This window comes from Lucilia cuprina, chromosome 4 (genome assembly GCF_022045245.1).
Source record: "Lucilia cuprina isolate Lc7/37 chromosome 4, ASM2204524v1, whole genome shotgun sequence".
Classification (NCBI taxonomy): Eukaryota; Metazoa; Arthropoda; class Insecta; order Diptera; family Calliphoridae; genus Lucilia; species Lucilia cuprina.
Genome location: NC_060952.1, coordinates 22,530,589 through 22,557,649, shown reverse-complemented (window position 1 = coordinate 22,557,649; position 27,061 = coordinate 22,530,589). Strand labels below are relative to the sequence as shown.

The 27,061-nt window shown below is 25.1% G+C and overlaps 1 protein-coding gene across 8 annotated transcripts in view; it reads left to right on the top strand.

Annotated features, from left to right (window-relative positions):
- The window catches only part of LOC111675775 (complexin), a 251,169-nt gene that overhangs the window by 155,082 nt on the left and 69,026 nt on the right, over positions 1–27,061 (top strand). For 6 of the 8 annotated variants that reach the window (XM_046949386.1, XM_046949383.1, XM_046949384.1 and 3 more), the window contains one exon: positions 15,739–15,750. The exons of the other annotated variants lie outside the window; for them this stretch is intronic. In XM_046949386.1, coding sequence (XP_046805342.1) covers positions 15,739–15,750 — 12 coding nt within the window. The remainder of the gene's footprint in view (positions 1–15,738; positions 15,751–27,061) is intronic. 8 annotated transcript variants of the gene reach the window in all.

Sequence of the window (27,061 nt, the reverse complement as noted above, 5' to 3'; positions counted from 1 at the left end):
AATTACAAAAAAGTACAACCGAATTTAAAGTAGGATTAATTATGTTTAAATTATTATAATTTTTACACTATGAACAATATGTATGATTAACTACCATAATATAAACTAAACTTTAACAGCAATCCCAAGTGCATAATTATTCATAAAAAGTACAAAAAGCAATAACAAACCATCAATCATTTACTTTAATTTTTGATTTTTTTCGGAAACTCATGCCACTTTAAAAATTCTATTGTAACCATATTCATACAAAACCCGCATAAATACAAAACACATCCAAACGAATAAGAAATCTTTAACAGATTGACAATGCACACCAAAAAAACAAAATACATAAAAATGAAAAAGCTTTCGAAATAAAAAGCACTTTCAAGAGGGTGTTTGTGCTAAATATGAACTCTCATTTGCAAACACATCAATCACTTCTACATTTTGTAACTACAAAAAATATTTGTAATTTTCCTTTTTCTTCGTTTATACAACAGGGGGCAGGTTAAATGAATGTGTTCGACTGTTTGTAGCGGAAAACAAATGAAATAAAACAACTGCAGCAACCGACAGGGTACACTTCAAATGACTTTTGAAAAAAACAGTAAGATTGAAAAAAAAACTTTTCAGCCACCTTTTATCATTAAATAATAAATCTCCAGAAACAGAACAAAAACAATATTTATGGAATTTAACACTTGGTAAAATGTTAATATTCTTTGGCAGAAGATTTATATAGGGAGAAAAAAAGGAAATAAATTAAATAAAACAAAATATTTGCATACACGTGTTTAGTGTTTTAAGATAAAATTGAAAACCTTTGTAAAAATATTTAAACCATTTTTTATATTATAGATAAGAATATACATATGTATGTGTTAAGACATTATTACCAAACACAAAAAAATATTTTAACATGTGTTTTCTTTCTAACCATTTAAAACTAAAAAAATTTTTGGTTTATCAAATCTATTAAAGCTGACAGGTGACTAAGACCTCAATTAGAAACATTTATAATGAACTTACTAATGGGGTTAATGTAGCTATTTGTTTTGCAATGTTTGAATGTAGAACAGAACTAGAACTGAACTAGAACTGAACTAGAACTGAACTAGAACTGAACTAGAACTGAACTAGAACTGAACTAGAACTGAACTAGAACTGAACTAGAACTGAACTAGAACTGAACTAGAACTGAACTAGAACTGAACTAGAACTGAACTAAAACTGAACTAGAACTGAACTAGAACTGAACTAGAACTGAACTAGAACTGAACTAGAACTGAACTAGAACTGAACTAAAACCGAACTAGAACTGAACTAAAACTGAACTAGAACTGCAAAAGTTAAAGCTGAGAAATTATGATAAATGTAACTTAACTACTATTGAAGTAAAACTGAACGTGTTTTATAATTTTTTATAGATTTTCTTCTTTTACATACTTTATTTTTTATTTTTTTATTTTAATCACTTCCTTAAAATTTTATTTAAATTCTTATTTACGCTGTATGAAAAAAGAAATCAAAATAAATGTTTTAATGGAAAGCGGAAACCGGAATATAAGAAAATGTTTATATGATTATACGTTGTATATTTATCTAAGATCAATTGTGGATAAAATATGCTTCAATTTTTTTCATAAGAAAAATTAAAGTAACAGTTTTTTATTAGATTTACAAAATTTTTACAAATAAATAAACTATTCTCTTAGATGTTTCTTAAGAGCTTCTTAAATTGATTATAATTTTAATATTTTTAATGTTTATTCCTCATAATGCTTTTGAGCAAGAAGAAAAAAAATAGTGAAAACAAACATTAAATGTGGCACATTAAACTATAAGCTTCCCACTTCACAAGCTTAACGTTTAAAATTTTATTACAACTTCTCAAACTGTACTTTTTTTGTCTTTCTCATTTTCAGTTAAGTGTCACATAAAAATTATTGTTAAATGCATTACGATAACTATACATTTCCTTTATTTTATATTTCATTTGCTTTTAAGATTTCTACGTTTTGTTGTTTTTTTGTTCCCTTTACTTTCTTTGAACAAATTTCAGCTTCTTTCTGTTTAGTGTTTTATACAAACCAATACCACCAGGTTTTCTACAAGTGTCAGGCCATAATTTTTTTTACTTTACTGTATAATTTTCTATATCCGCAATTGTCATAATTTTTAAATTTTTTCTGCTTTTTGCAACATTAAACTTTAACAGCTCTTTGGTTTTATTGACTGACTGACTGCCTTGCTGGCTGCGACATTCTCTAAATACTCCCTCTATATAGAGGTTAAGAAATGTCAAGTGATTGGTGTGAAGTAGCCTGCCTGGCTGAATGATTGAGTGGGTGTTGGATTACTTATGTGAGTTTTTATTTAATATCTTCTCACTTAAGGTGGTAATAACATTTGGAAATGTTATTCTTATTTTCTTGTCATTTCTGTTATAAAAAAAAATCATATAAAAAAATCACTTTGGATCGTAATCGTAAATTGCAGATTTCTGTTGATACTTATTCTAATGGTTATAATTTTTCGCTAAATACATACAAACACATTTTTATAAAAACGCAACATATATATTTTGTTTTTAAATATTTAAATATTTATATGTGTGTTTATGTAATAAAAAATAAGCGTACGCAAAAAGTTTATGCTAGAAACTTAATTTTTTTTTATTCATTTTGCAATAGTTAATTCTTAGTTTTCTGACAGATTGTAAACAATCAGGTATTTTACCAATAGTTTAGTTTTTAGCAAGAAAATTTTTGAAGTTATAACCTTTATAAAGAAAATGCGTGATATAAATGAATTTTTTATTTTGAACATATTTTCCATTTATTTAAGCATTAAATAGCAAAAAATTGTTCAACAAATTTTATTCATTATATTTTCTCCCCTTCAGTGCCATTATCATCATAATAAAATTCAATGTTAACCACTCATATTATTTTAGAATATAAAACTGCTGAACGGAAAAAAGAACTCCCATAAGAATTATCTCTTTTTACACATGAATAATTTTTTGAAAAAGCGCATAAAAAAGTATACAAAAACACACATTATCATTATTATTACTATTATTAATATTATGAGAATGAGCACTTAATGTCCTTACTATGATTTTTTAAGGAAACTTTTACACAAAAGAATTAAAAATAAAAACTCTAACAAAAGAATAAAATTATAGTATTATTTATAATAAACTAAATAAATCAAAAATATTTAAACATACATTTGCGTGTGTAATTATTTACACATATATAAATAGACCAATTAATCTACATAGATTCTGCAGTTCGGATTGGCTGTCCAGCAATATAAAAAAGCGAAGTAACTATACTGATTACTTAAATAAACTTAATTGACTTATTGTTCTCTATAGTACTGTTGGGGAACTGAATAGATACATATGTATAAGTGTGTATTTTATATATCCAGTAAAGCATGCTAAAGAGTAAGGGAGGACATATACAATTTTCGTGTGTATGGTAAAAAGGAAGTCATCATATATTTTTTTTAATATGAACAAATAAATTAATACATAAAAATATAGACAATGATAAATTTATAAAATTTTATGAGTTTGAGTAAAATAAATTATATGTACAATGTACATGTACATATGTATTAGGGTATCCGTGAAGCATTCAAACAAGAGTACCATTCAAACAATGCATATTAATGTACATACATGGGCACACTGCAGTTAATTCCAAATTTCGTTCGGTACCGAACACCGAACCCGAACTTCGGTAAATTTTAAAGTTAGGCCGAACTTTTGTCAATTATCAACTAATTCCGAATTCCTGAGAGTGATAAACGAACCATTTTTGTGAAATGCATATGTCATAATTATTTTTTTTTTGTTTTTAAACTATTTATTGACAATGATATAATTCTTTGTAAGAGCACGCAGAGAAAAAACATGGTTGTGGTTAAAATTATGATTGTAGTCTTAACATATTATCGTTGTTGCAACAATTTTAAAATATCATATTATGATTAAATACCGTCAAAACATTTCATTATAATATTTTTGTATTTATCATAATATTGTTAAACATGATCATATTATGATCCAAGGTGATCAAAATTTCGTTTTAAATGTGTATCCAATTAGTGAAATTACAGTTTCTAAAAAAATAAAAAATATATGTATATAATATGTATATACTTGACACAATTCGCAAATTTCACTTTGCCGATTTATATTATATTTTGCTTCATAAAAAATTTAAGTATAATTTCATAAAAATACTAGTATATTTAAGCCTGTTATGAACGGTAGTCATTTTCTAAAGCGAACCTTTGGCCAGTCGAATACAAATCACACTGCAGCAATAGTTTAGATACTATCGTTCTGACTGACTGACAGACAAGTCTAGATCGTTTGAGAATAAGGACCTAGAAAATTTGAATGTTACAAATGAGATCAAAAATTTATAGTCGAAACTAGGTAAATAAACATTTTATAAAACATACTTTTTATTTGAAATTTGGTAATATTCATTTATTCTAGTTATGACGCTATTACTATAAATTAACCTCATGCATAGTAAAGTAACTATTTTGTAGCGGGACACATAGGAAAATATACGTAATTATTATTTTGTTGATACATATGTACATATATACAACCTAAATATCTTTTTTCATATACGTAAACATTTATTATGTGTAATAATAAAAATAGATAGGAATCAATTATCAAGTATTTTAATATTGGAAATTGTTTTCATATTGATATATGGAACGATATAATAAATATGAACAATTGTTTATAACATACATACATACATACATACATACATACATACATACATACATACATACATACATACATACATACATACATACATACATACATGCATACATACATACATACATACACACATTCGCTAAAAAAATTATTAATGCTAAAATATATTATTTAACTGTTAGTTTGGAAAATTAAAGCACTATATAAAAAGCAGAATAACATTTAAGTGTTAAATGATATATTATATTTGTTTAATTTAATTAAAATTATTATATTTTGTTATTTTTTAATAAACACTTTAACATAAAGTTCTTCATTTATTTTAATATATATTTTTTTATTTTAATATTAGCATACTACTTCGCCTTTACAAAGAATTTAATTAATAAATTACTATTTTAAATACTAATTATGTTTTTATAAATTTTTGGTTAATGAAAATTTAAAATGAATTCAATTAATTCTTGTTTTAATAAATTTAATTAAATTTATAGTAAAAAAGTAAATTAAAAAAGAATTTATAATTGCGGCTTAATCTATTTAAAATAAATTCCACAATTGTTAATAAATTGTAATAACTATTTCAATTGCATAAATGTTTTGTGCTATTCACCACTGCAGAAGGAGTGTACTTATTATGGCTCAAAATAAACATCCCAACAACTTAATTTAAATGTAATCATTAAGTTATTCTTCAAAAAACTACTCACCTCTTTAGGATCTAGATATGTCTATCCATCTGTCAAAGGCACGATTTTGCAAAAAAAAAAATACGTATATATAATATCTGTAACATCTGATAGAAAATTTGCTTCAGATACGACAAAGTACAACGCTCGCAACCTTGCCTTGTAATAAAAATTCACTAATAAATCATAAATTAATAATTTACTAAAAAAATCACTAAAACGTTTCCTTTTACTTAAAAAAATCACTTTTAATAAACGAAAAAGAAGGAGAAAAATATACAATTGAGCTTTACTAGTAGATGGTATATTGAAAATAGAGAAGTGAATAGTAGGAATAATATGTAGTTAGAGGATTTTATATCAAGGGGAAATGATTTGTTTTGCACTGCTACATAGTATGAACGTTAGTATTTTACTTTTGTTTGGCAAACATTTTAGTTTTATAAAATCTTATTATGTTGTATGGCATTATTATGTTAAAGTAATTTTCCAAGGGAGGAGTATAAAATTTGTTCATGTAGATTGTCATTGTTATATAGGTATTTTAAACGAGGTTTCAGGATCTTGAATATTTTCAATAGACCAATAGACTGATTTTTATAAATTTTACTGATAAAACATGTTTTTATAAAATTTCGAAATTTTTTGAATGATGGCTTATAAGAGATGTAGCTTCATCTAATCATCCCATAGAACTCTTATGTAGAGTTTCGTTGCTATATTTACGTTTTGAATCAAGTTATGAGCGTCATTATATAGAGATGGAAGGTAGGGTCAATTATAGACCGATCCTTATAAAATTTAACAGAGAATATTTTGTTCGGATCAAACATGGTTATGTCAAATTTTGATGTCTTATTGACTGTTTTATGGGGCATGGTCAATTATTGACAGATCGTCATTAAATTTTTCAATAAAACTTGTTTATTTTGAATTTCATTAGAAGTTATTTTAAGCCAGCTATGAGCGTTATAGTCATTTTCTAAATATGAGCGTTATAGTCATTTTCTAAATAAACAGCATCAACTACAAATATTAGTGCAAAATTTCACCCCTCAAACTCTTGAACATGGCTAGATCGTCAGATAATCTAATATAGATCCATAATATATATTATATACTTTTGTTGGTCTTAGGGTAATATAACCCCATCATTTTTGATTATTAAGTTATTTAATTGTGCTTAAATAATAGTTTTCAAATACTTGTTTATTTGTCGAAAAATAGAAAGCTGGTAACGATAAATTAGCAAACTGAGAAAAGATTTATTTAGATGTTAAAGAAGTGTTACATTACAATACGTTGTATTAATATGCGAACTTAGTTGTTTTAATACAAAATCAAATTTCTTGTCTAAATGAATTTAATAATTTTTATTTATGTATTATAAAAATATTTTTGTGTGCTATATTTGACTATGCTGAATCTTAAAAACCTTCCATAAACTCGTAAGCCGTAAATTAAATGCTCGTTAATTTTTAAAAACAAAATATTTTTATCCAACATTTTAACTATGCGCGATAGGTACAATTTCAAAATTTGGTAGAAAGATTTTGCCTTACTTACCCTGTAAGTATGCTTTACTCGCATTTTAAGCCAATAATGTGAATTAATTCTTTTTGTGAAGGGGTCCTTATATGGGGGAGTAGGGTCAATTAAGAAAAGATCCTTATGAAATTTGGTAAAAACTCTATAATATTAATTAAAAACTTAATGGTAAATTTGGTACAAACTCTAATATTTTTTCTAATTTTATATAATTAAAAATTATAAACATAATGTCTAAAAATTTAATAAAATATTGAAAAATTATAATATAAATCAAAATTCCTAAAAAAAGGATATTGAGCAAAATTCGTTAAAACTAGCAAAATTTATCAATAATTTGTTTAACTCTTATTAAAGAAAATATAAAATACCATAACACATAGACGTTTTTCGTGAAACGATGTGTTTTGATTTATGCCAGTGTTGATAAGTATGTAAGTGTAAACAAACATACGTATCCATTTTGGTGTAATTGTTTAAGTAAATAATTACTAATTGTTAAAAAGAGAACATTCTGCAATAAAAAATATACACAAATAAATGTGACAGTATACTTAATAACAAATACAAATAGAACACCAAATAAAAAAAATGAACAATTAAAACGTCATATAGAATGAGAAATTCTAATTGAAAGTTTTATTCTATTTTATACAAACAACTAAAAGTCTACAAGTCCTTGGGTTTAAGTTTTTGGTCGCATATATTTTTTTTCTGTTGTCGTTGTTATTATGAAAAAGTGATGTTGTGAAAGTATTCATTTTGTTTTTTTCCTGCATACTGACATATTCATTAAAATTTAATTAAAATTGTTACATAAACAAAAACAACTAAAATAAAAACAAACCTATTTACATTTTACATGTAAATAAATGGAAATGTGTAGGTTTTCGCATAAAAACTCACTTATACATGCATCTGTTCTTATAGTTACAAAACACACGCACAGAAAAAACTAAAAGTATGTTCACACCTATAAAATATTTGACGAAAAAGATGTAACCTTTATTTTTTCTAATCTTATTTTTGCTTTTGTAAATAATATCATAATAAATAATAAATAATAAATACATATGTGTAAAATTATATCGTAAAAGATATTTTGTGTTTGTGCAAATATAAATTTCGTAACTTTCGCGAAATATTTGACGGGTGTGAACATAGCTTAACTTTTTAACTAAATAGACAGTCAGCCTCCTTTTCCCCATTCATAAAATATATGTTGTGTTCTCATTTAACAGAACACAAATTCACATTTATGTACATACGTGTGAATACGTTTATTAAACTGTAAAGTACACATGTATTTATATATACATGTTATTCCTGCATAAATATGTTTATTAGAGTATACCGTGGACAAATTTTTCTTGTAGGCACACTTATCATAAAATTGTTGATTTTACGATAATTTGAGAAAATATCTGATTCCTTTTTCAAGTTATAGTGATATTTCTGAAATAAGTTTCTGAATAAAAAAATATTTAAAAATGGCAGAAAGATTTTATATAATTTAATATTAACCAACGCCTGAATTAAGCGCCATTTTAGGCGCCATCGAACCTACTGTACAATATTTAAAGCTTCTTTCATACAGTGCCAAAAAACTCAAAAAGGACCTTTCCATTTCTATACTAAGATCACCAAGTAGGTTTTGTTAATTATATCTTAAAATTAAATATATATTAAATTATTGGTTGTAAATTAGCAACTACCATATTTGGGCACCCTAATATTCATCTATGTATGTATTTGGTAGGCTGAGAGAAGCAGCTATACTTTAAAAACTCATCTATATTGAAAAGAAAAACCATAAATTACTATAAACGAAAAATATAAATAATTATAGTGATGAAAACTTTAGTTTTTTTATTATTCTATACCTAGACTAGACTATAGAATAGACTTTAGATTAGACTATAGACTAGGCTATATATTAGACTATGGACTAGACTAGTCTATAGGCTGGACTATAGACTATAGACTAGAGTAGAGTAATGTACAGTAGAGTAGAGTAGAATATAATAGAATATAGTAAGCAAGACTGGATTGGTCATGAACCTTTTAAATTAGTGAACATAAATATAATATTTATATCACATTCATTGAAAAAAATACCAGAATAAATTTCGTACGTTTGAAAATTTCGACCATTTAAAATATAAAAATTTTACTGATTTTTTGTACTTTTTTATAAAACATTGTTTCTATCTATTTTTTCGTAAATATTTTTTATAATAAATTTATAAAAGTTTTAAACCCTATAAAATATTTTTGTATAAATACGATTTAATTTATCCTTCACAAAGGTAACAAAAATTCCCAGCTAGTATAAAATAAAATATGTAATAAAAAAAGAAACATTTGTATGTACATTAGAGTGCTCCAAGCTTGTATGATGGAAAAAAATTATCCTATAGGCCGCCCCCCCCCCTAGAATTGTTCTATGGGTTATAAAAATAAGTCGTGCAAAAAATTAGGTCAATAGGATTACGTTAACTGGTGCCGCAACGGCTCTGAAGTTTGAAGATGCATTTACAAGGGGAAAATATGCAATTTTTTCAGTTTTCACAAAAGTTTTGTCATTAAACAATTTTCTTTGCATTTTTTTGTCAAAGAATCGTAATGTACACAGAATTAGCGTTATCGTGTCTCAGGGCACTTTAATTCGAAATGTGATAAAAAAATAAACATATTTTACAAAAGGTTCCATTTAAAATACACCACAATATAATAAAAAGGCTAATTTTGCAAAATATTACATACAAATTAGATTTTCTCGAACTCCGCTGAATTCAAATTGCAGGTACAGGCAAACTATAAGAGATATTGACCTAATTTTTTACTGTTTTATTCCCTAATTTGTTGTCCATAAATCCTATGAGTTCTCCCAAAAATATTGAAATTTGTTTAACAAAGTATCAAAAAACTAAAATTTGAATTTTGAAACGACCGTTCAAAATATACAAATTTTTCGACCATAGCTGAGAACAGGTTTACGTTGTTCTATAAGGACAAAAACTCATATTCAAGTATCCACAGATACATTTTAAGTAATACAATTGTTTTATTAGAATATTTTCAAAAATATGTTTTTTATCACATTTCGAATTAAAGTGCTCTGAGACACGGTAATGGTCTGGGGAATTTGTAATAACTTTTACATTTTTCAACCAATGTTTGTGTTTTTTACCTTTTTGTAACGCTAATTCTGTGTACATTACGATTCTTTGACAAAAAAATGCAAAGCAAATTGTTTAATGACAAAACTTTTGTGAAAACTGAAAAAATTGCATATAATTCGAAACTTAGTTTTTTTGGAGCACTCTAATGTACATACACACTTATGAATGTATGTTGTATGTATTAAAATTTGCTCCTTTTAATGAACAAAATTATTAACCGCAAATCTAAACTTCAATTCAAATTTATATCATTAAACAACTTTAATGATAATATATATCATAAAAGTTGTTTATAGTTTAACTAAAACCAAATTAACACTATTAATAACATTCTCAAAAATATAAAACCACAAAATGAAAGACCTACATGACAAGAATTTATAATTCAAAATAGTTCAAGATTATATCTTAAACCAAATAAAACCTATTAATTGTATGTGTCAATTTCTTGTCCATGATATAACCCTTATATTTATTGTGTTTAATATGGAATTAAAAACAGAAAACCCACTTCTCCCTTAAATAAAATAAAAGGCCAGTAGGACTTTCTTAATCGATTTCATGGCTTTTCTAACCACCCTTCCAAATGCTCTGCTTTCAATAGCTTCATTTAATGAACACAACATTAATAATGAATAAAACTCGCTCACTGGGAAATGAAAAGGGAAAGAATAGACAGGCTGAATAATAGAAAAAGGGAATTAAATAATAATAATAAACTTTTATGTCAGCCGTCCCAGCTCAGAAGAAAAGAAATTAAATAAAACGAAATTATCAAAAGAAAACCAAAAATAATTGTTTTGTTAATTTTCATGGTCCCCCGTAAAAAAAAAACTGAAAGCATATTATAGACGAAACTAAACTTAAATAAAAACCACTTGCCGTTGACAGGCATAAACAATGACCAACAAACAAAAAAACGTCAAAACAATAAACAAACAATAGCAAAAACGAAAATTTCACTACGAAGATTAATTACAGTTTAAAAAGTATTTGATAAAGATACAAAGAACGAAGAAAAAAATAAGAAATGAAACGGAAAGTAAACTAAGCCCAAAAAATGGCGATGGTATCTAAATTGCGATTAAAAAAAGAAATAATTATAAATCACTCTACTTAAGAGGGAATTGAAGTGTTGATTAATAAGAAAAGTCTTCAGAATATATGGAATTTAATACGACTTTTTTCATTGTACTAAATTATGTTACGGTCAGATCCTTATATGAGCTATATAGGTCCCACAATTAATGTATATCAAATTAACAGAAATTCTATGAATATAAGTACCAGACCTAGTTAACCCGAATAACCAAACAGGGCTAGTGTACATAATGGTATTTCAACCCATTTATGTTATAATTTTAGAATTGCTTTTTGTCCGATTATAAGGAAATGGTACATTTAATTGCTTTAATTATGACTATACTTTTAAAGCATGTTTACACTATAGTAATATTTACCTAATATATCTTTAATTTTTTAAATTAATTTAACTAATTATTGTTCTTTTTTTCTTTTCTTTCTACTTTTAGGTAAGATGTCGTTCTTTTTGGACTATTTTTCAAATAAAATATATATATTTCATCATCTCTTTTTTAAGTAACGCTTATTTTCAAGTAATTGTTTAAATGCATAATATTTTTAATCGATCTATTGTGCCAAAATACTATACGAAAATTATCATAAACACACATATAGCAATTGTTTTTAAAATGCTAATATTTGAAACAAATCTTATTAACATCACTCACAATTTTTGTGGAAAATATTTGAAAAACACTTAAAAATGTTTCACATAAATACACAATATAAATTGGTTTACACACGAAGATATCCTTCAGTATTTTATTTTAAGCGAAAACATATTTGACATACATACAGAAGTGTTTCATACGTTTCATGAAAATCGCATTAATACCTATATATAAAATATATTAAATTTGGACTTATATATGTTCTATAGTTTTAATTTAAATAAAAGAAAAGAAATGTTTTTGAATGTCTTTATACATTTTGATTGACCTTGGTTTCTAAAAATACAATTCCCACCGATTTTATACAAATAATACACTAAAATAAGTCTCAATATATTAAAGGAATACTTTTAAAGATTTCATCGAATTAATACTGCTACTACCTTACTGAACAAAAGTAATAATTTTTTTGTTAAAATACTGAAAGGAAATCTTAAATATATATTAAAAACTATATACAAAAAAATAATAAGAATAAAATAAAACCCACCAGCTTTTGCAATCACATGATAACAAAAAAGAATATTCGATTTAAATTTTTGGCCACCATATTTAATACCAATGTGTGTATGTAACGAAAAAAAAAAAACAAAAGAAAATCATACAACATACATATTTCATAAAGTTATATCGAAATCGAACATGTAACCTGCTGCTACAAACATTCACATTGAAAAAAAAAAATAAATTAAATTAAATCAATAAAAAAAGGAATAAATAAACATCACAATTCACGTAGCAAAAATAACAACAAGAAAAAATAAATATATAAAATTACTTTTTCATTCAAAAGCACCAATTGCAAAATATTTCATATACAAAATTTATAAAAATAAAAAGAAAAATAAATAAATAATGAAAAGAAAATATTTTCACTGCATTCACACAGATAGATACATTCACTATGGGTAGAAAAACTCGTGCTCGTACATGAAACAAAGTATATTATATTTTTGAATATGAACATGTTTAAAATACATATTTTCATTTATCTTCCTCTTATTTTGTATAATTTATTAATAACCATATAAACGTTATGGATAATAATTCACAAAACAAAATGAAAAGTCTGAAAATGACTACTACTTACTTTTACACTTCTACACGTTTTTAAATGTGGCAATAAAGAGAAATAAGGGTATTAAAACATACCCTGTATATATATGGTACAAGTTTTCGTATAACATACTATTGTCCAGTAAACATTTGATTCAATATTTGAGAAAATGATGAAACAATATCTAAAATTCGCCAATGAACTTTACTCTCAATTTAAAGCTGCCTTTCTGACTTTTTGTGTAACAATAGTTAATAAATACAGATCTATATTCAGACTGAAAATTTCACTGTTTTTGTAAGCAATACTAAGAACGTTTATTATTTATAAAAATAGTCATAAGATAAATGAGGCTGGTGTAAAAACCATACAAAGCTCTAATACAAAGATATTTTTTTATTAGATTGACACTAGTCAATGTATTAGTCAATATTTTTGCCGATATATAAGTCTGTAGCCTAGCCCATAATATACTCAATAAACTGTAGACTACATAATACAACCAGCAAAAATATACTTTGAAAAGTAGTGAGTTAAAGCTTAAAAAATCCACTTTTCACTACTTCATTATTATTTTAACATTTTATTTTTACACGGTGATGACAGTGGAGGCAAGTACTTACCAATCCAATGAATAATTAATAAAACAGTCCATATAGTTCACGGACAGGAATAGATAATAGTAAATTTACTATTATACCATTTTAATATTAAAAAAAACAAATTTTAAAAGTTGTTCAGCTTGTATTGATACAAAATACTCGTTGGGATTGTTTATACGAAATTCTGCGTATTTTGATATGCACTATGATTTCACAACTTACAAAAGTTGCAATTGTCAATGTTCTTAACAAAAAAAATAAATAACCCAATGTTGATGCGAGGGTCAATTGTTTAAAACAGTTAACTAATTTTTATTACAATAAATTTTGAAAAAACTATCTACAAGTTTGACATCATGGCTTGGATGCAATATAATTTTTCTTAAATATACATTTATATATTTTTTTTATATAAATGTATAGGTAGGACACTGATTTGAACTTCATATTCCAGTATTTATATAGAACATATATTAAAAACAGGAGAAATATATTACTGTTTGAAAGGACCTCCATAAATGAGGAATATCTTGAACTTTAATTCTTCTTGGTTTTTAATTTCTCCTTTTATGCCACCAGTTTGTCATTTGCATTTTATTCAAATTTTACACACTCACATAACTGTCTCTTTGTGAGCAAGCTTATATGCTGGCATTTTTATTCATATTCATACACCTGAGTTTTAAACATTTATCCTCATCATATCAGTCTATCTGTGTATGTCTGTCTGCCTGCCTTTTACTGGTGGCATGCAAGTATGTGTGCAACTGCTTATCCCATGTCTGTCTGTGTGTCCTCTAGTAGGAGGTATGTGCGTGCTAGTGTTTGAACATTCGTTTCCTTTACGTTTGAGTAGTCAGAATAATGTCAAGTATTTGACATCTTCATTTATTCACTGAGTTGATATCATTTCATTTCTTCTTCAACGTTTCAATTTCTTTATTTTCTTTTTTGCCTGCCTCTTGGCTTCATTTTCATACGCTACTATATGAGTAATCAAGAAATATCATACATTTTTCATATGAAAAAAATTTAATTTCACAACGAAGAAAGAAAAACTTTAGTTTGAATTAAATTTAGTAGTTATTGAACGACTTCTACAAAAATACTTCTAAGGTTTGAGTTGTCTTTATTAAAGTGAAAGAAAAAAATATAAAGAAATAATTTAATTCTAGAATATTATAAAAATAATAATTTTGATTCAAAGATGAGTCACCAGTCCACCTATTTTGTCCTGATATATTTTGTCTTTATAAATGACTTTAAATATGTGTTTTATATGTCTTGGCATATGGCATTTATTTTAGTTACTTCCTGACATACTGAAAGATACTGTCCAGAAGTTTAGCCGTCTATAATGTCAAAACACACATTTGTCAAGTATCTAAATAATATGATTGCTAAATCAGACTTGCCTTAAAACAAAGTTAAACAATGCATATATAACTACTATAGATCTAAACTAAACATTATATGATATGTATATATAAAACACAAATACTTATGTTTTTGTACGAGTATGATTAATATTGAGAATTTTTTTTAACTTCATTACAAAATAATTTTTAAATATTTTTTATTTAGAACGCCTAATATATTGTTATTACGAAATAATTAAATTTGGTCAACACAAATTTATACATCAAATACATAACAAACATATAAAGCATTTTACAAACACATACGCTTACACACAATAAAAAACATTAAACTCTAGTAAACATATACAATATTTAATCGCTTTAAAAGATTTCAAGCAAATAAAAATAAATAATTTTCAGCATTTCACAAAAGTTCAATATTTCATTAGTTTAATGCATTTTTGATACTTTTCCTCCTCGCACTCAAAATAAAAGAATCAGCCAAGTGTATATACATACATTTGCATAACAGAAAAGAAAAAAATAAAAATAAATTTGGTATAATATTTCCATATACATACTTAGTACACCTGTAAATGTATATACTCTCACATCGTTTATAATATCGATTTATTTAATTAAATCAATAATATATATTTATGCTAAGATAAAATAAACTTAACTAATAAAAAAATAAGTTAAAAAAATTAGTATTAAAGTGATTCTAAATAAAACTATATATTTTCTATTATTCTTTCCCCCTTTTCTAACGTTAACAATGTTCATGCTCTACAGATGCTGCAGGCGGTAAATGATTTTGTTCCAAGTTTTCATTCTTTTTCTTAAAAATTGTTTTGATTAATTTTCGTTAATATTTTTTAACTATATTTTTGACATTTAAATTGCATCTGCCACAAATTTAGTTTCGATAAAGTATTTTTTAACATTATTCATTTTACTACTTATTAAAACTTATTAATTAAATTTTAATAAAGTATTTTATTATTTTTATAATAATTTTATCTTAGCTTGACATTTACGAATTTGAAATTTGTTTATTTTATACTTCATAATAAGAATTCAATTATTCAAATTTATTTTTCTATAGTTTTTCGAATTTTCCATTAACATGTTTGAGTTTTAATAATAATTGACAACATAATTAATTAATTTATTAATTATGAATTTATTTGATTTTCCTTAGTTGAAAGATATTACTTTTTATTTAGTTTTATTTTTCAAATGATGCTTACTGCACAAAAGGTCCCTCTTTTAACTTAAAAACCGAAAAATTATATGAAGTATGACTTGCTTCAAAATAATTATATGCCAAAAGCATTTTGCTAATAATTATATATAACTAATTTATGGTTTTTATTTTTATGAGATTGCATGTTATAATGAAATAAATTTTTAATAAAAATTGCAATTAATTAATTAAAGCGTTTTATAATGAAGAATTCATCTGCGTTTACAATATTCAATATATTCAATATTCAATACAATATACAGTAGCATAAGACGGTCAGTCGATTAGATAACTTAATCCAAAAAAAACTTCGAGCAATCATAAGAAATCTACTTATATTTTTCTGTGATCATTACACAAAAAGAATAAAATTTATAAATTATCCATTTTATTTCGGTAGGTAAAAAATATTTATACAAAAAAGCGAATATTCATACTAACCACAGGTGATTTGTGGCCCAACACATGAAGCTTAATTTAAAAGAAATTTTTAAATTTTTAATTCAAAAATAATCTTGTGCTTATATAAATATAAGACATATATTTTAATAGGTTTTTTTTCAAAACGATTGGGTCAGTTTAAATATTTTATATCAAAAACATTTTCTTTTTGATATTTTTCAAGAATAAATAGATAAAAGACATTTAAATATTCTCTGATTTATGGAGATAATTTTAATAATGAAAACAATATTTAAATTTAGGCCCACTAGGAACCCTTATAAAGCATAAATTTGTCAAGCAAGTATTTTATCGAAAATACTTTAAAAGTCTTTTTATGATTTTGCAATTATTGCTCAAAGAACTGTATTTACTACGTATTTTAAGTAAGCCATATAGGAAGAAATTTTTCTCTCATATCATAACTACGAGAAAATTTTGAAACAATATTTTTTTAATATTTAAATAAAAAACTACAAAACTAAATCAACTGATAATCACCTCTACATAATTTTACTTAACTACCAAAATAAATGCGTTGCTACACTTATAAATATAAAATACTTATACTAAACCGAATTTCTCACAGTACACATTATCACAAAACTACACATGATTTCTTGTAAATACGAGACTTTTTAAAAATCTAAAAAATTTTCCTATTTATTTGCTTGAGCTTAATTTATATCTATTGATCTATTTTTTATTGGCCTGTTATTTTAACAAACATTTTTTAATTTTGACTTACTTTCACCAGCTTGTTGCTACAATAAGAGCACTATTTTTTATCTTTAAAGTTATGTTTACCTTTTATCTATAACTATTTATTTTGTCTTTTTAAAAATCACAAATCTTTTGATATCTTTCTTGGCACATTGCTTTTAACACTTTAATTTAAAATTTTATAAAAACAAATTAAAGAACATATTCATACCCGAAATGTATATAAAATAAAATAAATACATGATTTATGAAAGTACATTAAAGGAAAACAAAACGAATTTACTTGAATATGAATTGCATATAAAACCAGAATGCACTTCCTATAAATCTCGTTTTACTTTAACAACGTAACCACCCGGTGGAAAATTTACTTTAAATGATTTCATTTCTTAACTTTATTCTCACATAATCCGAAGAACAAGTGGTGTTAGAAACCGATCTGTAAAGTAAAAAAGAGATAAAATGTATTGTAACATTTGGAAATTTAACTTTTTTTCCACCAGGCGTAATCTATATAAAAGTCTATAAATTAGAGCTTTATCGAAATCGTTATCAGTTTCACACTTCTATGCAAAAGTTAGGCATTTTGCTTAATTCTTACATGTTTTGCTATATTTGCACCAGCTTTGCATTTAGGATTTCTATAATTTTCTATAATCTTAAAGAATATATCACGTCCTTCAAATCTCCTTCCAAAAGGTTTTAAAAAGTTTTTCGTAAAATTTTTGAATACTTTAATTGTACCTTTAAATATAATTTCGGGTATGAAATTAAAAGAAAAAAGAAAAATAACTTTCAAAGAATTATTGTTTAACACTTGAAATAAATCTATTTAAAATTTAAGGACCGGGTTTATTGTTTATTTTAAGGTATTAGAAAATATATTAATTTTAAATTCTTCTCCTTCAATTAAATGATAAAACCAACCCTAAAGAAATTTTTCCAATTAATATGTTTTTATAAAAAAATATCAGGCATTGTTCTATTTCAATTTGTAAAAAATGTTAATTAATTTTATTTTTTAGATATTTTATGCTTTATTATATTTCTTCCTATTCACCTTAACTGGTAGTATTTTATTTAATTGTTTTTTATTGTATTAAAAATATTCTTAATAATTTAAAACTGTATATTATTAAGTTTTTCTTATAATTTAAACAAAAAGATTTAACATTTTTTCTTTTATCTATTTCTTTTGTGTTGTGTATTGCTTTTTGCAAAAAAAAAAACAAACTGAACAATTTATGTTGAAAAACTGCTTCTTCTACTACTCTACCTATTCTTCTACTACTACTGCTACTACTACTAAATGAACTACTACTGTAACTACTTCTAAAAACCACATTAAAAAATAATAAATAAATGTAAAAATAAACAAATAATAATTGTGGATTTAATTAAAAAATATATATTAAAATACAACAACTACTCTACAACAACTTCTTGCTACAACAACAACTATTATTACTACAACATCAACAACTATATTAAACTACAACAACAATTATTTCAATACAACAACCAACAACGCATTTGAATTGAGGTAAAGTATAAATGATTCTTTATTTTTTACATCTACACCACTCTTTCGTCCAAATTCACCCGAGAATTTCATTTTTATCAATCTCTTTTGCTTTATTTAACGTTCTAAAGCTAAAACAACTGAAGTTACACCCAGAGAAAAATTGGTGTTAATGATAACGACAAATAAATGTTATGTTTATTGTAATAATAATGAGTACTAGCAAACAAATTATATAAATTTAGATTATAAGAATATTTTTCTAAAACGTCAATAAACGTTATAACCGCAATCATTTTTTTCTCTGAGTGTATACAATCGAAATATAGACTTTAATCTTATTACAATTCCATTTAAATCCTAATCAATTTCGCTTTTAAAATATGTTTTTCTTTTATAAGCCAAATAAATGGCCAAGTTTGTAAAGTATAAAAAGTCAACGTTAAAATGATAGGGTTGAGAAACAAAACAAATACAGACTAAATAAATTTATACCTTAATTTATTTTCAACATAAGAATAAACAAATAGATAAATTTACATTTAGGTTCATATACAGTTTAAAAAAAGGGGTATAAATTGTTAAACATTTTTCAGTTGATCCTTTAACAATGTTTATTGAAAATGTTTGTCTTAAGTAAGAATTTTTATTGAAGTGAGTTTACTTAACATCGTCATCATCACTACTACAATCATCATTATCGACAACATCATCGAAGTCATTTCAACCAATTTGTATTTATGTCTTTTTCCACCAATGCGCAGGGGAGGTTTGTTATTGAAAAACATATATAGCTTTTCACTTTTATTACCTTTTTACCTCCATGTTCTCTTAAGAAAACAGTCAAACTTACCATGGTCCTTTTTAAAATACCATTTTTCTTATTGAATTCCAACATTAAATTGTTTTTTTCTTTTCCTTTATGTTTAAAATTTTCAATTTCTCAAGTAAATGCTTAACCGTATAGGTATTTATTTGAAATGTAAAGTTTTCTTTTTTCCTTATTGGAAATTAAGTTTCAAAATTTTCCTCTTCCCTTTTGTACACATCTGTTTCTAAATAAAAACATAACAATATCTGTTTTTTATGAAGTACTTTTTTTTCTTCGAAATAATATATATTATATATATATATATATATATATATTATATATATATATATATATATATATATATATATATAATATATAATTATATATATATATATATATATATTATATATATATATTTTTCATTTATTGTTTGCGGGGTTTTTAAAATCGTAACTACACGTGTGATATTTATTACTTATTGCCATGTTGTAAATTTTCCTTTTAAGAAAATAGAGGAACTTTCACAATTTTTGTGAAATTTTTTACAATATTTTATTAACAAGTAATGACTTTAAGAGTTTTAGTAAATGGCGTTTTAATAACAAAAAAAGAAAAAAATATAGGAATAAAATGTAATTTGAGAAAGCCTTTTAAAAGGGGACCATTTTTAGAAAAATTATAAAAAAAGACAAGTAAAAGTCTTATATTCGGGCCTCGGTATAATTTTTGCATAAAATAGATAATTTTAGGAGGATTATATCTTGCAAACCGTTCGGAATTTTTATTTTCTCTCTGAGGCAAAGTTGTTGCTAGAAAGAACAAGAATAGTGAATATATAATATAAAAAAATCATCTTCAAAAATCACCATGCAATAAAAAGTGCGACATTTTATAAAAATATTTTCAATCTTTGTCGTCGAAGTATCTACATAAATACAACAATAAGAAAATTTCATTACACATAATTACTTTCATATTATTATTTAATATTATTCTCTAATATTAGTAGTTTATTTTAAATTCATCCAATTAATTTAATTGATGTTTAGTCAAAAGATGGCAACATTCAAAATATTTAAATTAAAAATAATTAATTATTTTGTCTAAAATCAGCAAGCATGTAACGAAACAATATGTACATAAATTAAAATTTCTCTGAATGCCAAATTGGGGAAATATTTATAAAAATTAATTTAAACATGAATATTTATGTCTATTGATGTTCATTTATTTATGTATTTTTTGAGGCAAAATTATTTATACAACACAAAATTGTTCATTTGAGAAAAATACATTGTTATTTTTTTCTTATAATACACTTACCAACATATGTACGTACATACATATGTAAGTTAAACATGTATAAATACATATTTACCAACTAACACTTGCAATTGGCAAAAAAAATTTACAACATACATTCACATATGGTGAAAGGATACAAATAGTTAGAAGGGGATATAGGTTGAAAAAATACATACAAGGAATAAAATAAATAAAATCTATTTACATATACTTAAGGCCATTTACATAGAAATCGACAAATATAAACAGATTTAAATAAATGATTTGATTGTAAATCATTTTATTACAAGCTCTAGCTAAAAAAAAAAGCACAACAAATTTTCCCTCCAGCTTAAAGGCGAATGTGAAATAGTATTCAAAGTGTCAGTGTGAAATGTGTGCGTTTCCTGTAAATAGGGTTAATTTTATTTTCAAATAAAATTACAATTTATAGACTAAATAGGAAAAAAAATGTTGCTAAAATTCCAAAAAGAAATGGAAAAAAATAAAATATGTCAGTATAAATAGTAATCCAACTATAAGGGTAAATTGGTACAAATGGATGAGATGTTTGGACTGTTAATATGAATAAATAAACGAGTAAAGCATTAGGCTAATGAAAGAAAATTACAAAAATAACAACAATAAAAAAAGAAGAAAAATCAACTAAAAATCCATGTTAGCACGAAATGGTTAGCAGTAACGAATTTTAAATATACTTCAGTATGCGATTTGTTGCTTTTTAAAATATACAGTTAACTCTTTCACGTATACGAGACACCAGTGCCCAAAGTTTTTTTTTAAATTTTTCTCGAAATATATCGTTATTTTGAATTTACACCTACAGTAAAAGAATAATAAGGTAGTTTTTAGAATTTGATGTCACTACATGCTCAAAAAGATAATATCATGCGATATCCTTCGAAAACACTTTTTCCATTTTTCATCAAAAATGATCAAGATACGTCAAAATAAAGTGTGTGGAGAAGTCATATCCATAAAAAGTCTAGAGGTTTAGTTTTGCGTGTAAAGTGGTTAAGAATCGGCATGGTATTAAAATTTAGATGGCTCTCAAAAAAATACGTTAAATTTCGAAATTAACTTAAATCGATGAAAATTATAAATGTAGATGTTGGCTTTTTAATTACTAACATTATTGTTTAAAATTTGAGTAACAAATTTCAGTTATGACAAAAACTTGTTTCTAAATGTAGTCAACCTTTCCTTTACATATTTCACCCCGTGTAACAAACACAATACAATGCTAAACATACCTTTATATATTCATGCCATACAAACAGAAAAAATCTGTGATAAACAATAATCAAATAAAACCTTTTAAATGCAAATGTTACTCACTATTAAAACCATTTACAAGTTTCTGTCAATCTCTAAGAACGAAGTACTTACTTACAATTACATTAAACAACGCGTGTGTTTGTCATTAATTTTACTTTATTATAAAACAGATATACTTACATAGAAACATAGAAACTTGGCATAAGAACTGCTAATGAAGTTTAATTTAATTCAATTGAAACTTATTTTATGTTGCTTTGAGTTACAAAACATTTAAACTAGGATACAGAATTACTAACTACAACGTTCAAAAATAAAAATTAAAAAAAAATGTTGAAATTAACACTTGCACACTCCCTGCCCTCTTACTCAACTTATCTACGTACGTCCTTTCTAGTTTTCATTCTGCTAATTTTGTTGGTTTTGTATACATAGTAATAAAGAATAGAAATGATTTTATGTCAATTTCACATAAAGATTCTTTTTTATTTTTTGCTTCCCCATTAAACTTTGCAGCACATGACAGTTCGGACATTTAACCAGATATAAAGACGAGTACATAACAGATATTTCCACTTAACTTAAATGAAAATTAAAAAAAAAATAAATTGTATTTTTTGTTTTCAATAGCAGCATATGTATGATTACTATTACACCACCAAACCACAATGTACGTACATGTATAGCGTTTTTACTTTTATTTTTTTTCTTGCTCCAACCTTTGGACTAACCGCTTTTACTATGGACAATATAAACTGGTAAATTTTTCATTACAAACAAATTGCTTACTCTTACCTACATGTACATATGTGTAAGGATCGGGAATTTATGATAATGTTTGCAATTGACATATATTAATATTATAATAAACTTTTAAGCAAATTTTCAAAATTTATACAAATTTAATGTTATAACAATACAACGTAATTTCAAGTCAAATCTAGGAGAAACTAGAGATTTGTCTACTTTGTATTCAAAGTTAAAAATTCTATTATACTTGCTGTTAGCTTTATTTTTCTCAATACTCCCTCCAAAATTAATTAGTATGATGAGATTTTAAACAACTAAATGAAAGAAACTTTAAAAATAAATGACAAGTAATCTTAAACTCCTAACAACTGATTTCATTCGAATCAATAAATCCTTTAAAAGATCCTATTAGAGAAGACAATAAAAAAAAAACAAATTACTTAAATCTGTTTAGCTTAAACCTTTTGTGACAATTTAAATAATATGAAATTTTATTACACAATTAAAAGTAATTTACAATATTACAAACAAATTAACAACAAACAAACCCTTTGAATTGCTTTTCAAATAAAAAACTAAAACCAAATAAAAAACCGTTATTGACAATAAATTTAAATTACCAACAAGAACAAATAAACAAATAATGTAAAAGAGAGTATAAAACAAAGTCAACTAATGATTATTTGTAAACGATAAAATGGACACAGAGAGGGGTATACAATGAGAATTCACACCACATGAGGTCAAATACATACTTGTTAGTAACAAACAGACAGAATAAAATGTTAAAAGACAAACGAATAATAATAAGTTACTATATCCCCTTTTAGTAATACTATTTTTTAAGGAAACGAAAGCAACATAAGGACATAAAGCCAAGTGAAAAATAAATACAAGACTAAAAAGAAAATAACAAACAACCAAATTGAAATTACCACAAATACCAATGATAATATGGTTGGCTATGGAAAAAAATAAAACATACATAAGTTAAAATTAAATAAAAAAGCACTTTTCCACACAGACTTGCATACATACATACAACATACTCAACGAGACAAACGGAAAGTAAGAAAACGTAGTATTATATGTAAGCACATGATAGGAAATGTCATTATACGTATAGAACTTATAAAATCATGCTGGGCGATGAATGAGTGAGTGGACAGTCAGACAAATAAACAGCATTTTGCTTTTAAAAATGTAATATTAATTTGCTACGAATACAGCTACTGTAAATCCGCTTACAGTTTATATACACACTTATATATGTTCATATGTATATGAAAATATACTCGCAGATTCCTTTTGCAATCATATGTGTATTTTAAAGTATACTTATTGCAGGATAAATATACAGTTTTCATACTAACACATTTGCAGTTAGCACAGTAAGGTGGTTTTAACACAAATAAATATTGTATTATTTACTATAAAATGGGAAACAAAAATTTTTTTTATTTGCAAGTACATATTATCCATATGCAGTTGACTTATATATATGGATATCTTAACATTCTTATTATAAGTAAGTGGATTGAACATCAATCAAAAGAAGGTCTTGTTTCTGGTTTGCAAAATAAATTATTTTAAATAAGGAATTTAATATATTTTCATATTTGTTATGCATTTATATTTTGCATAAATGGGCAATTTGCAATACCAGTAAAACTTCAGTTAAAGTAATTTTTACTGGTTACTGAAAAATGTTTCAGTATTCTTGAACGTAATTTAAATATAAAGAAATGTTCAACAAAAAAGGGTTTCTTAAAAAATAAATTACATTAAATATAAACTTATACCCCCATATTCATAAAAAAATTATTTTATAAACGGTTTATAAAAAAAATTTTGTATGGAAATCTTGTTTTATAAACCTTTTATAAAATAAAATGCTGTTTATGAATAAGGGGGATAGCCTTTTCAAGCACAAAACAAAAGCGCTAGACTAATATAAGCTAACTATGCACTTAGTTTTAACGTATATTCGTAATTTATATAATATATAAAGTACTAAAAGAAATTCAAATAAACTTTCACATATAGAAAATTTGATGTACATGCAGAGAACATTTATAGCAATTCTTGCAAACTCCGATTTTTTGGACCCTACACCACTATAGTGGAAAGGGTATTATACGTTTGTGCTGAAGTTTGTAACACTCAAAAATATTGGTCCAATACCCACCTTAAAGTATACCGATTGATTCAGAATTATTTTTTGAGTCGGTTAAGACTTGTCCGTCTGTCCATGTAATTTTCAAGATAATTTATTGAAATTTGGACCCAGCATGGTTTTTGGCACAGGGACGAAGTTTATTGAAATCGGTCCATTATTTCACCTAGCCGCCATACAACCGAACCTCCCGATTTTTGCTTTTTATGCCATAATTACGTCAAATAAACTATTATCTAAAAATTGGCACAAATAAATTTTATATAAGTGTAAATGACACTGCAGATTTTCGTAATGATCAGCACTTACTTGACCCCCATACAAACCCCCTTTCAAAGGATTTCTTTTGGGACATCACGAACAAAAATAAGTACTCTTTGTAGTAGAAAAGGAAGTAGCCTTTCCTTCGAATTCCACTTAATTTGGGAGTTTTTCATCAACAAATTACTTATATACCTTGGAATTAAGGTATAATTCAACATAAAAGTTTTTTTATGAAAAATAAAAATTTTAAAAATATACTCATGGTGTAGGGTATTATATGTTCGGCCATGTCCGACTATACTTTCGTACTTGTATAATCAGCTTTTATGTCCTTGTAAATAGACTTCAAAATTTAAAGAACTAAAAATTTCATACAAAGTTTTTAAATATTAATGAATGTTGTATAATGCTATTATTAGTATCAAATCTAAGCTGGGAATCTTTACATTCATCTATAATATTTATTTGATTCATTTAGAAAAAAATTAAATTTAAGAAAGGTTTTATTTTCGAAACAAGACTCCATTTACTTTTTTAATCCTGATGAATTGATATAAATAATATTATTTTTAAGCAGATTTGTTTATATAAATTTGGAATTCCATCTGTTGAAATCACATATCCCTTAATCTTTGAGATCCTTTTGCTAGAGCGTAAGAGTTGATTATTAGAACTATGTATTCAGAGTTAATACTAATGATGTACGCTCTTCTATATACATAATTTTTTTCATGTGTGAAAATTACTGCTGCACGATGTAATAAGATGAACTACTAAATTTATAAAATGTCAACAAAATTTATAATAATTATCTATAAAGATTTCACATCAATTTCATATGTTACGCATTTAAATAAGAACATTAAAGCAAAATTTTAATTTATTATTTGTCTACATATCATATAATTTTCAGAATTTCATTTAATATGACATTTGTTTGAACATGTAGTATACAAATTAAAAAGCAAGCATTATTTAATGCAAAAAAAGATTACATTGTCATTTAATAATACTTTAAACAAACAGCATAACATAATATGTAAGCACAAAAATAAATCTCAACAACCTCAATGACATTAAAATTTTATGCCAAAAAAAAAACAAACAAGTATAAGAGGAACCCAAGTACTCAAACATACACCCACAATGTTTACAAAAATATCGTTTTGTTTAAAAATGACATGCAAATAAAGCAGACACCAGTAAAAGGAGAAAAGGTACGATAAAAAATATACTAAAGAAATGTACTTAATGAGCAAATTTGTTTAAATGATTTTTATCTCATTTTTTATATTTTCTATTGTTACTTAATAGCATAGCTGATGTTTAGCTCTATTGTTGTCATTATAAACAACTTTTGTATCCTTGCAACATAGAAGCACAACTAGCAACATCACTACCTCCAACTTCGTAACACAAAGGTGTCTTGTGTTTTTTATATAAACGGGGGGAGGAAAGACAAACAAATAATAAAAACTGTCAACAATAATCATCATTGTCATGTAATACATACAAGCTAAAAAATCTTTTTTTATTTTACTTCTATTTAATCAAATTAAAAAAATAAATGCTGGAGCATTTATTTCACTTAACAAAGAT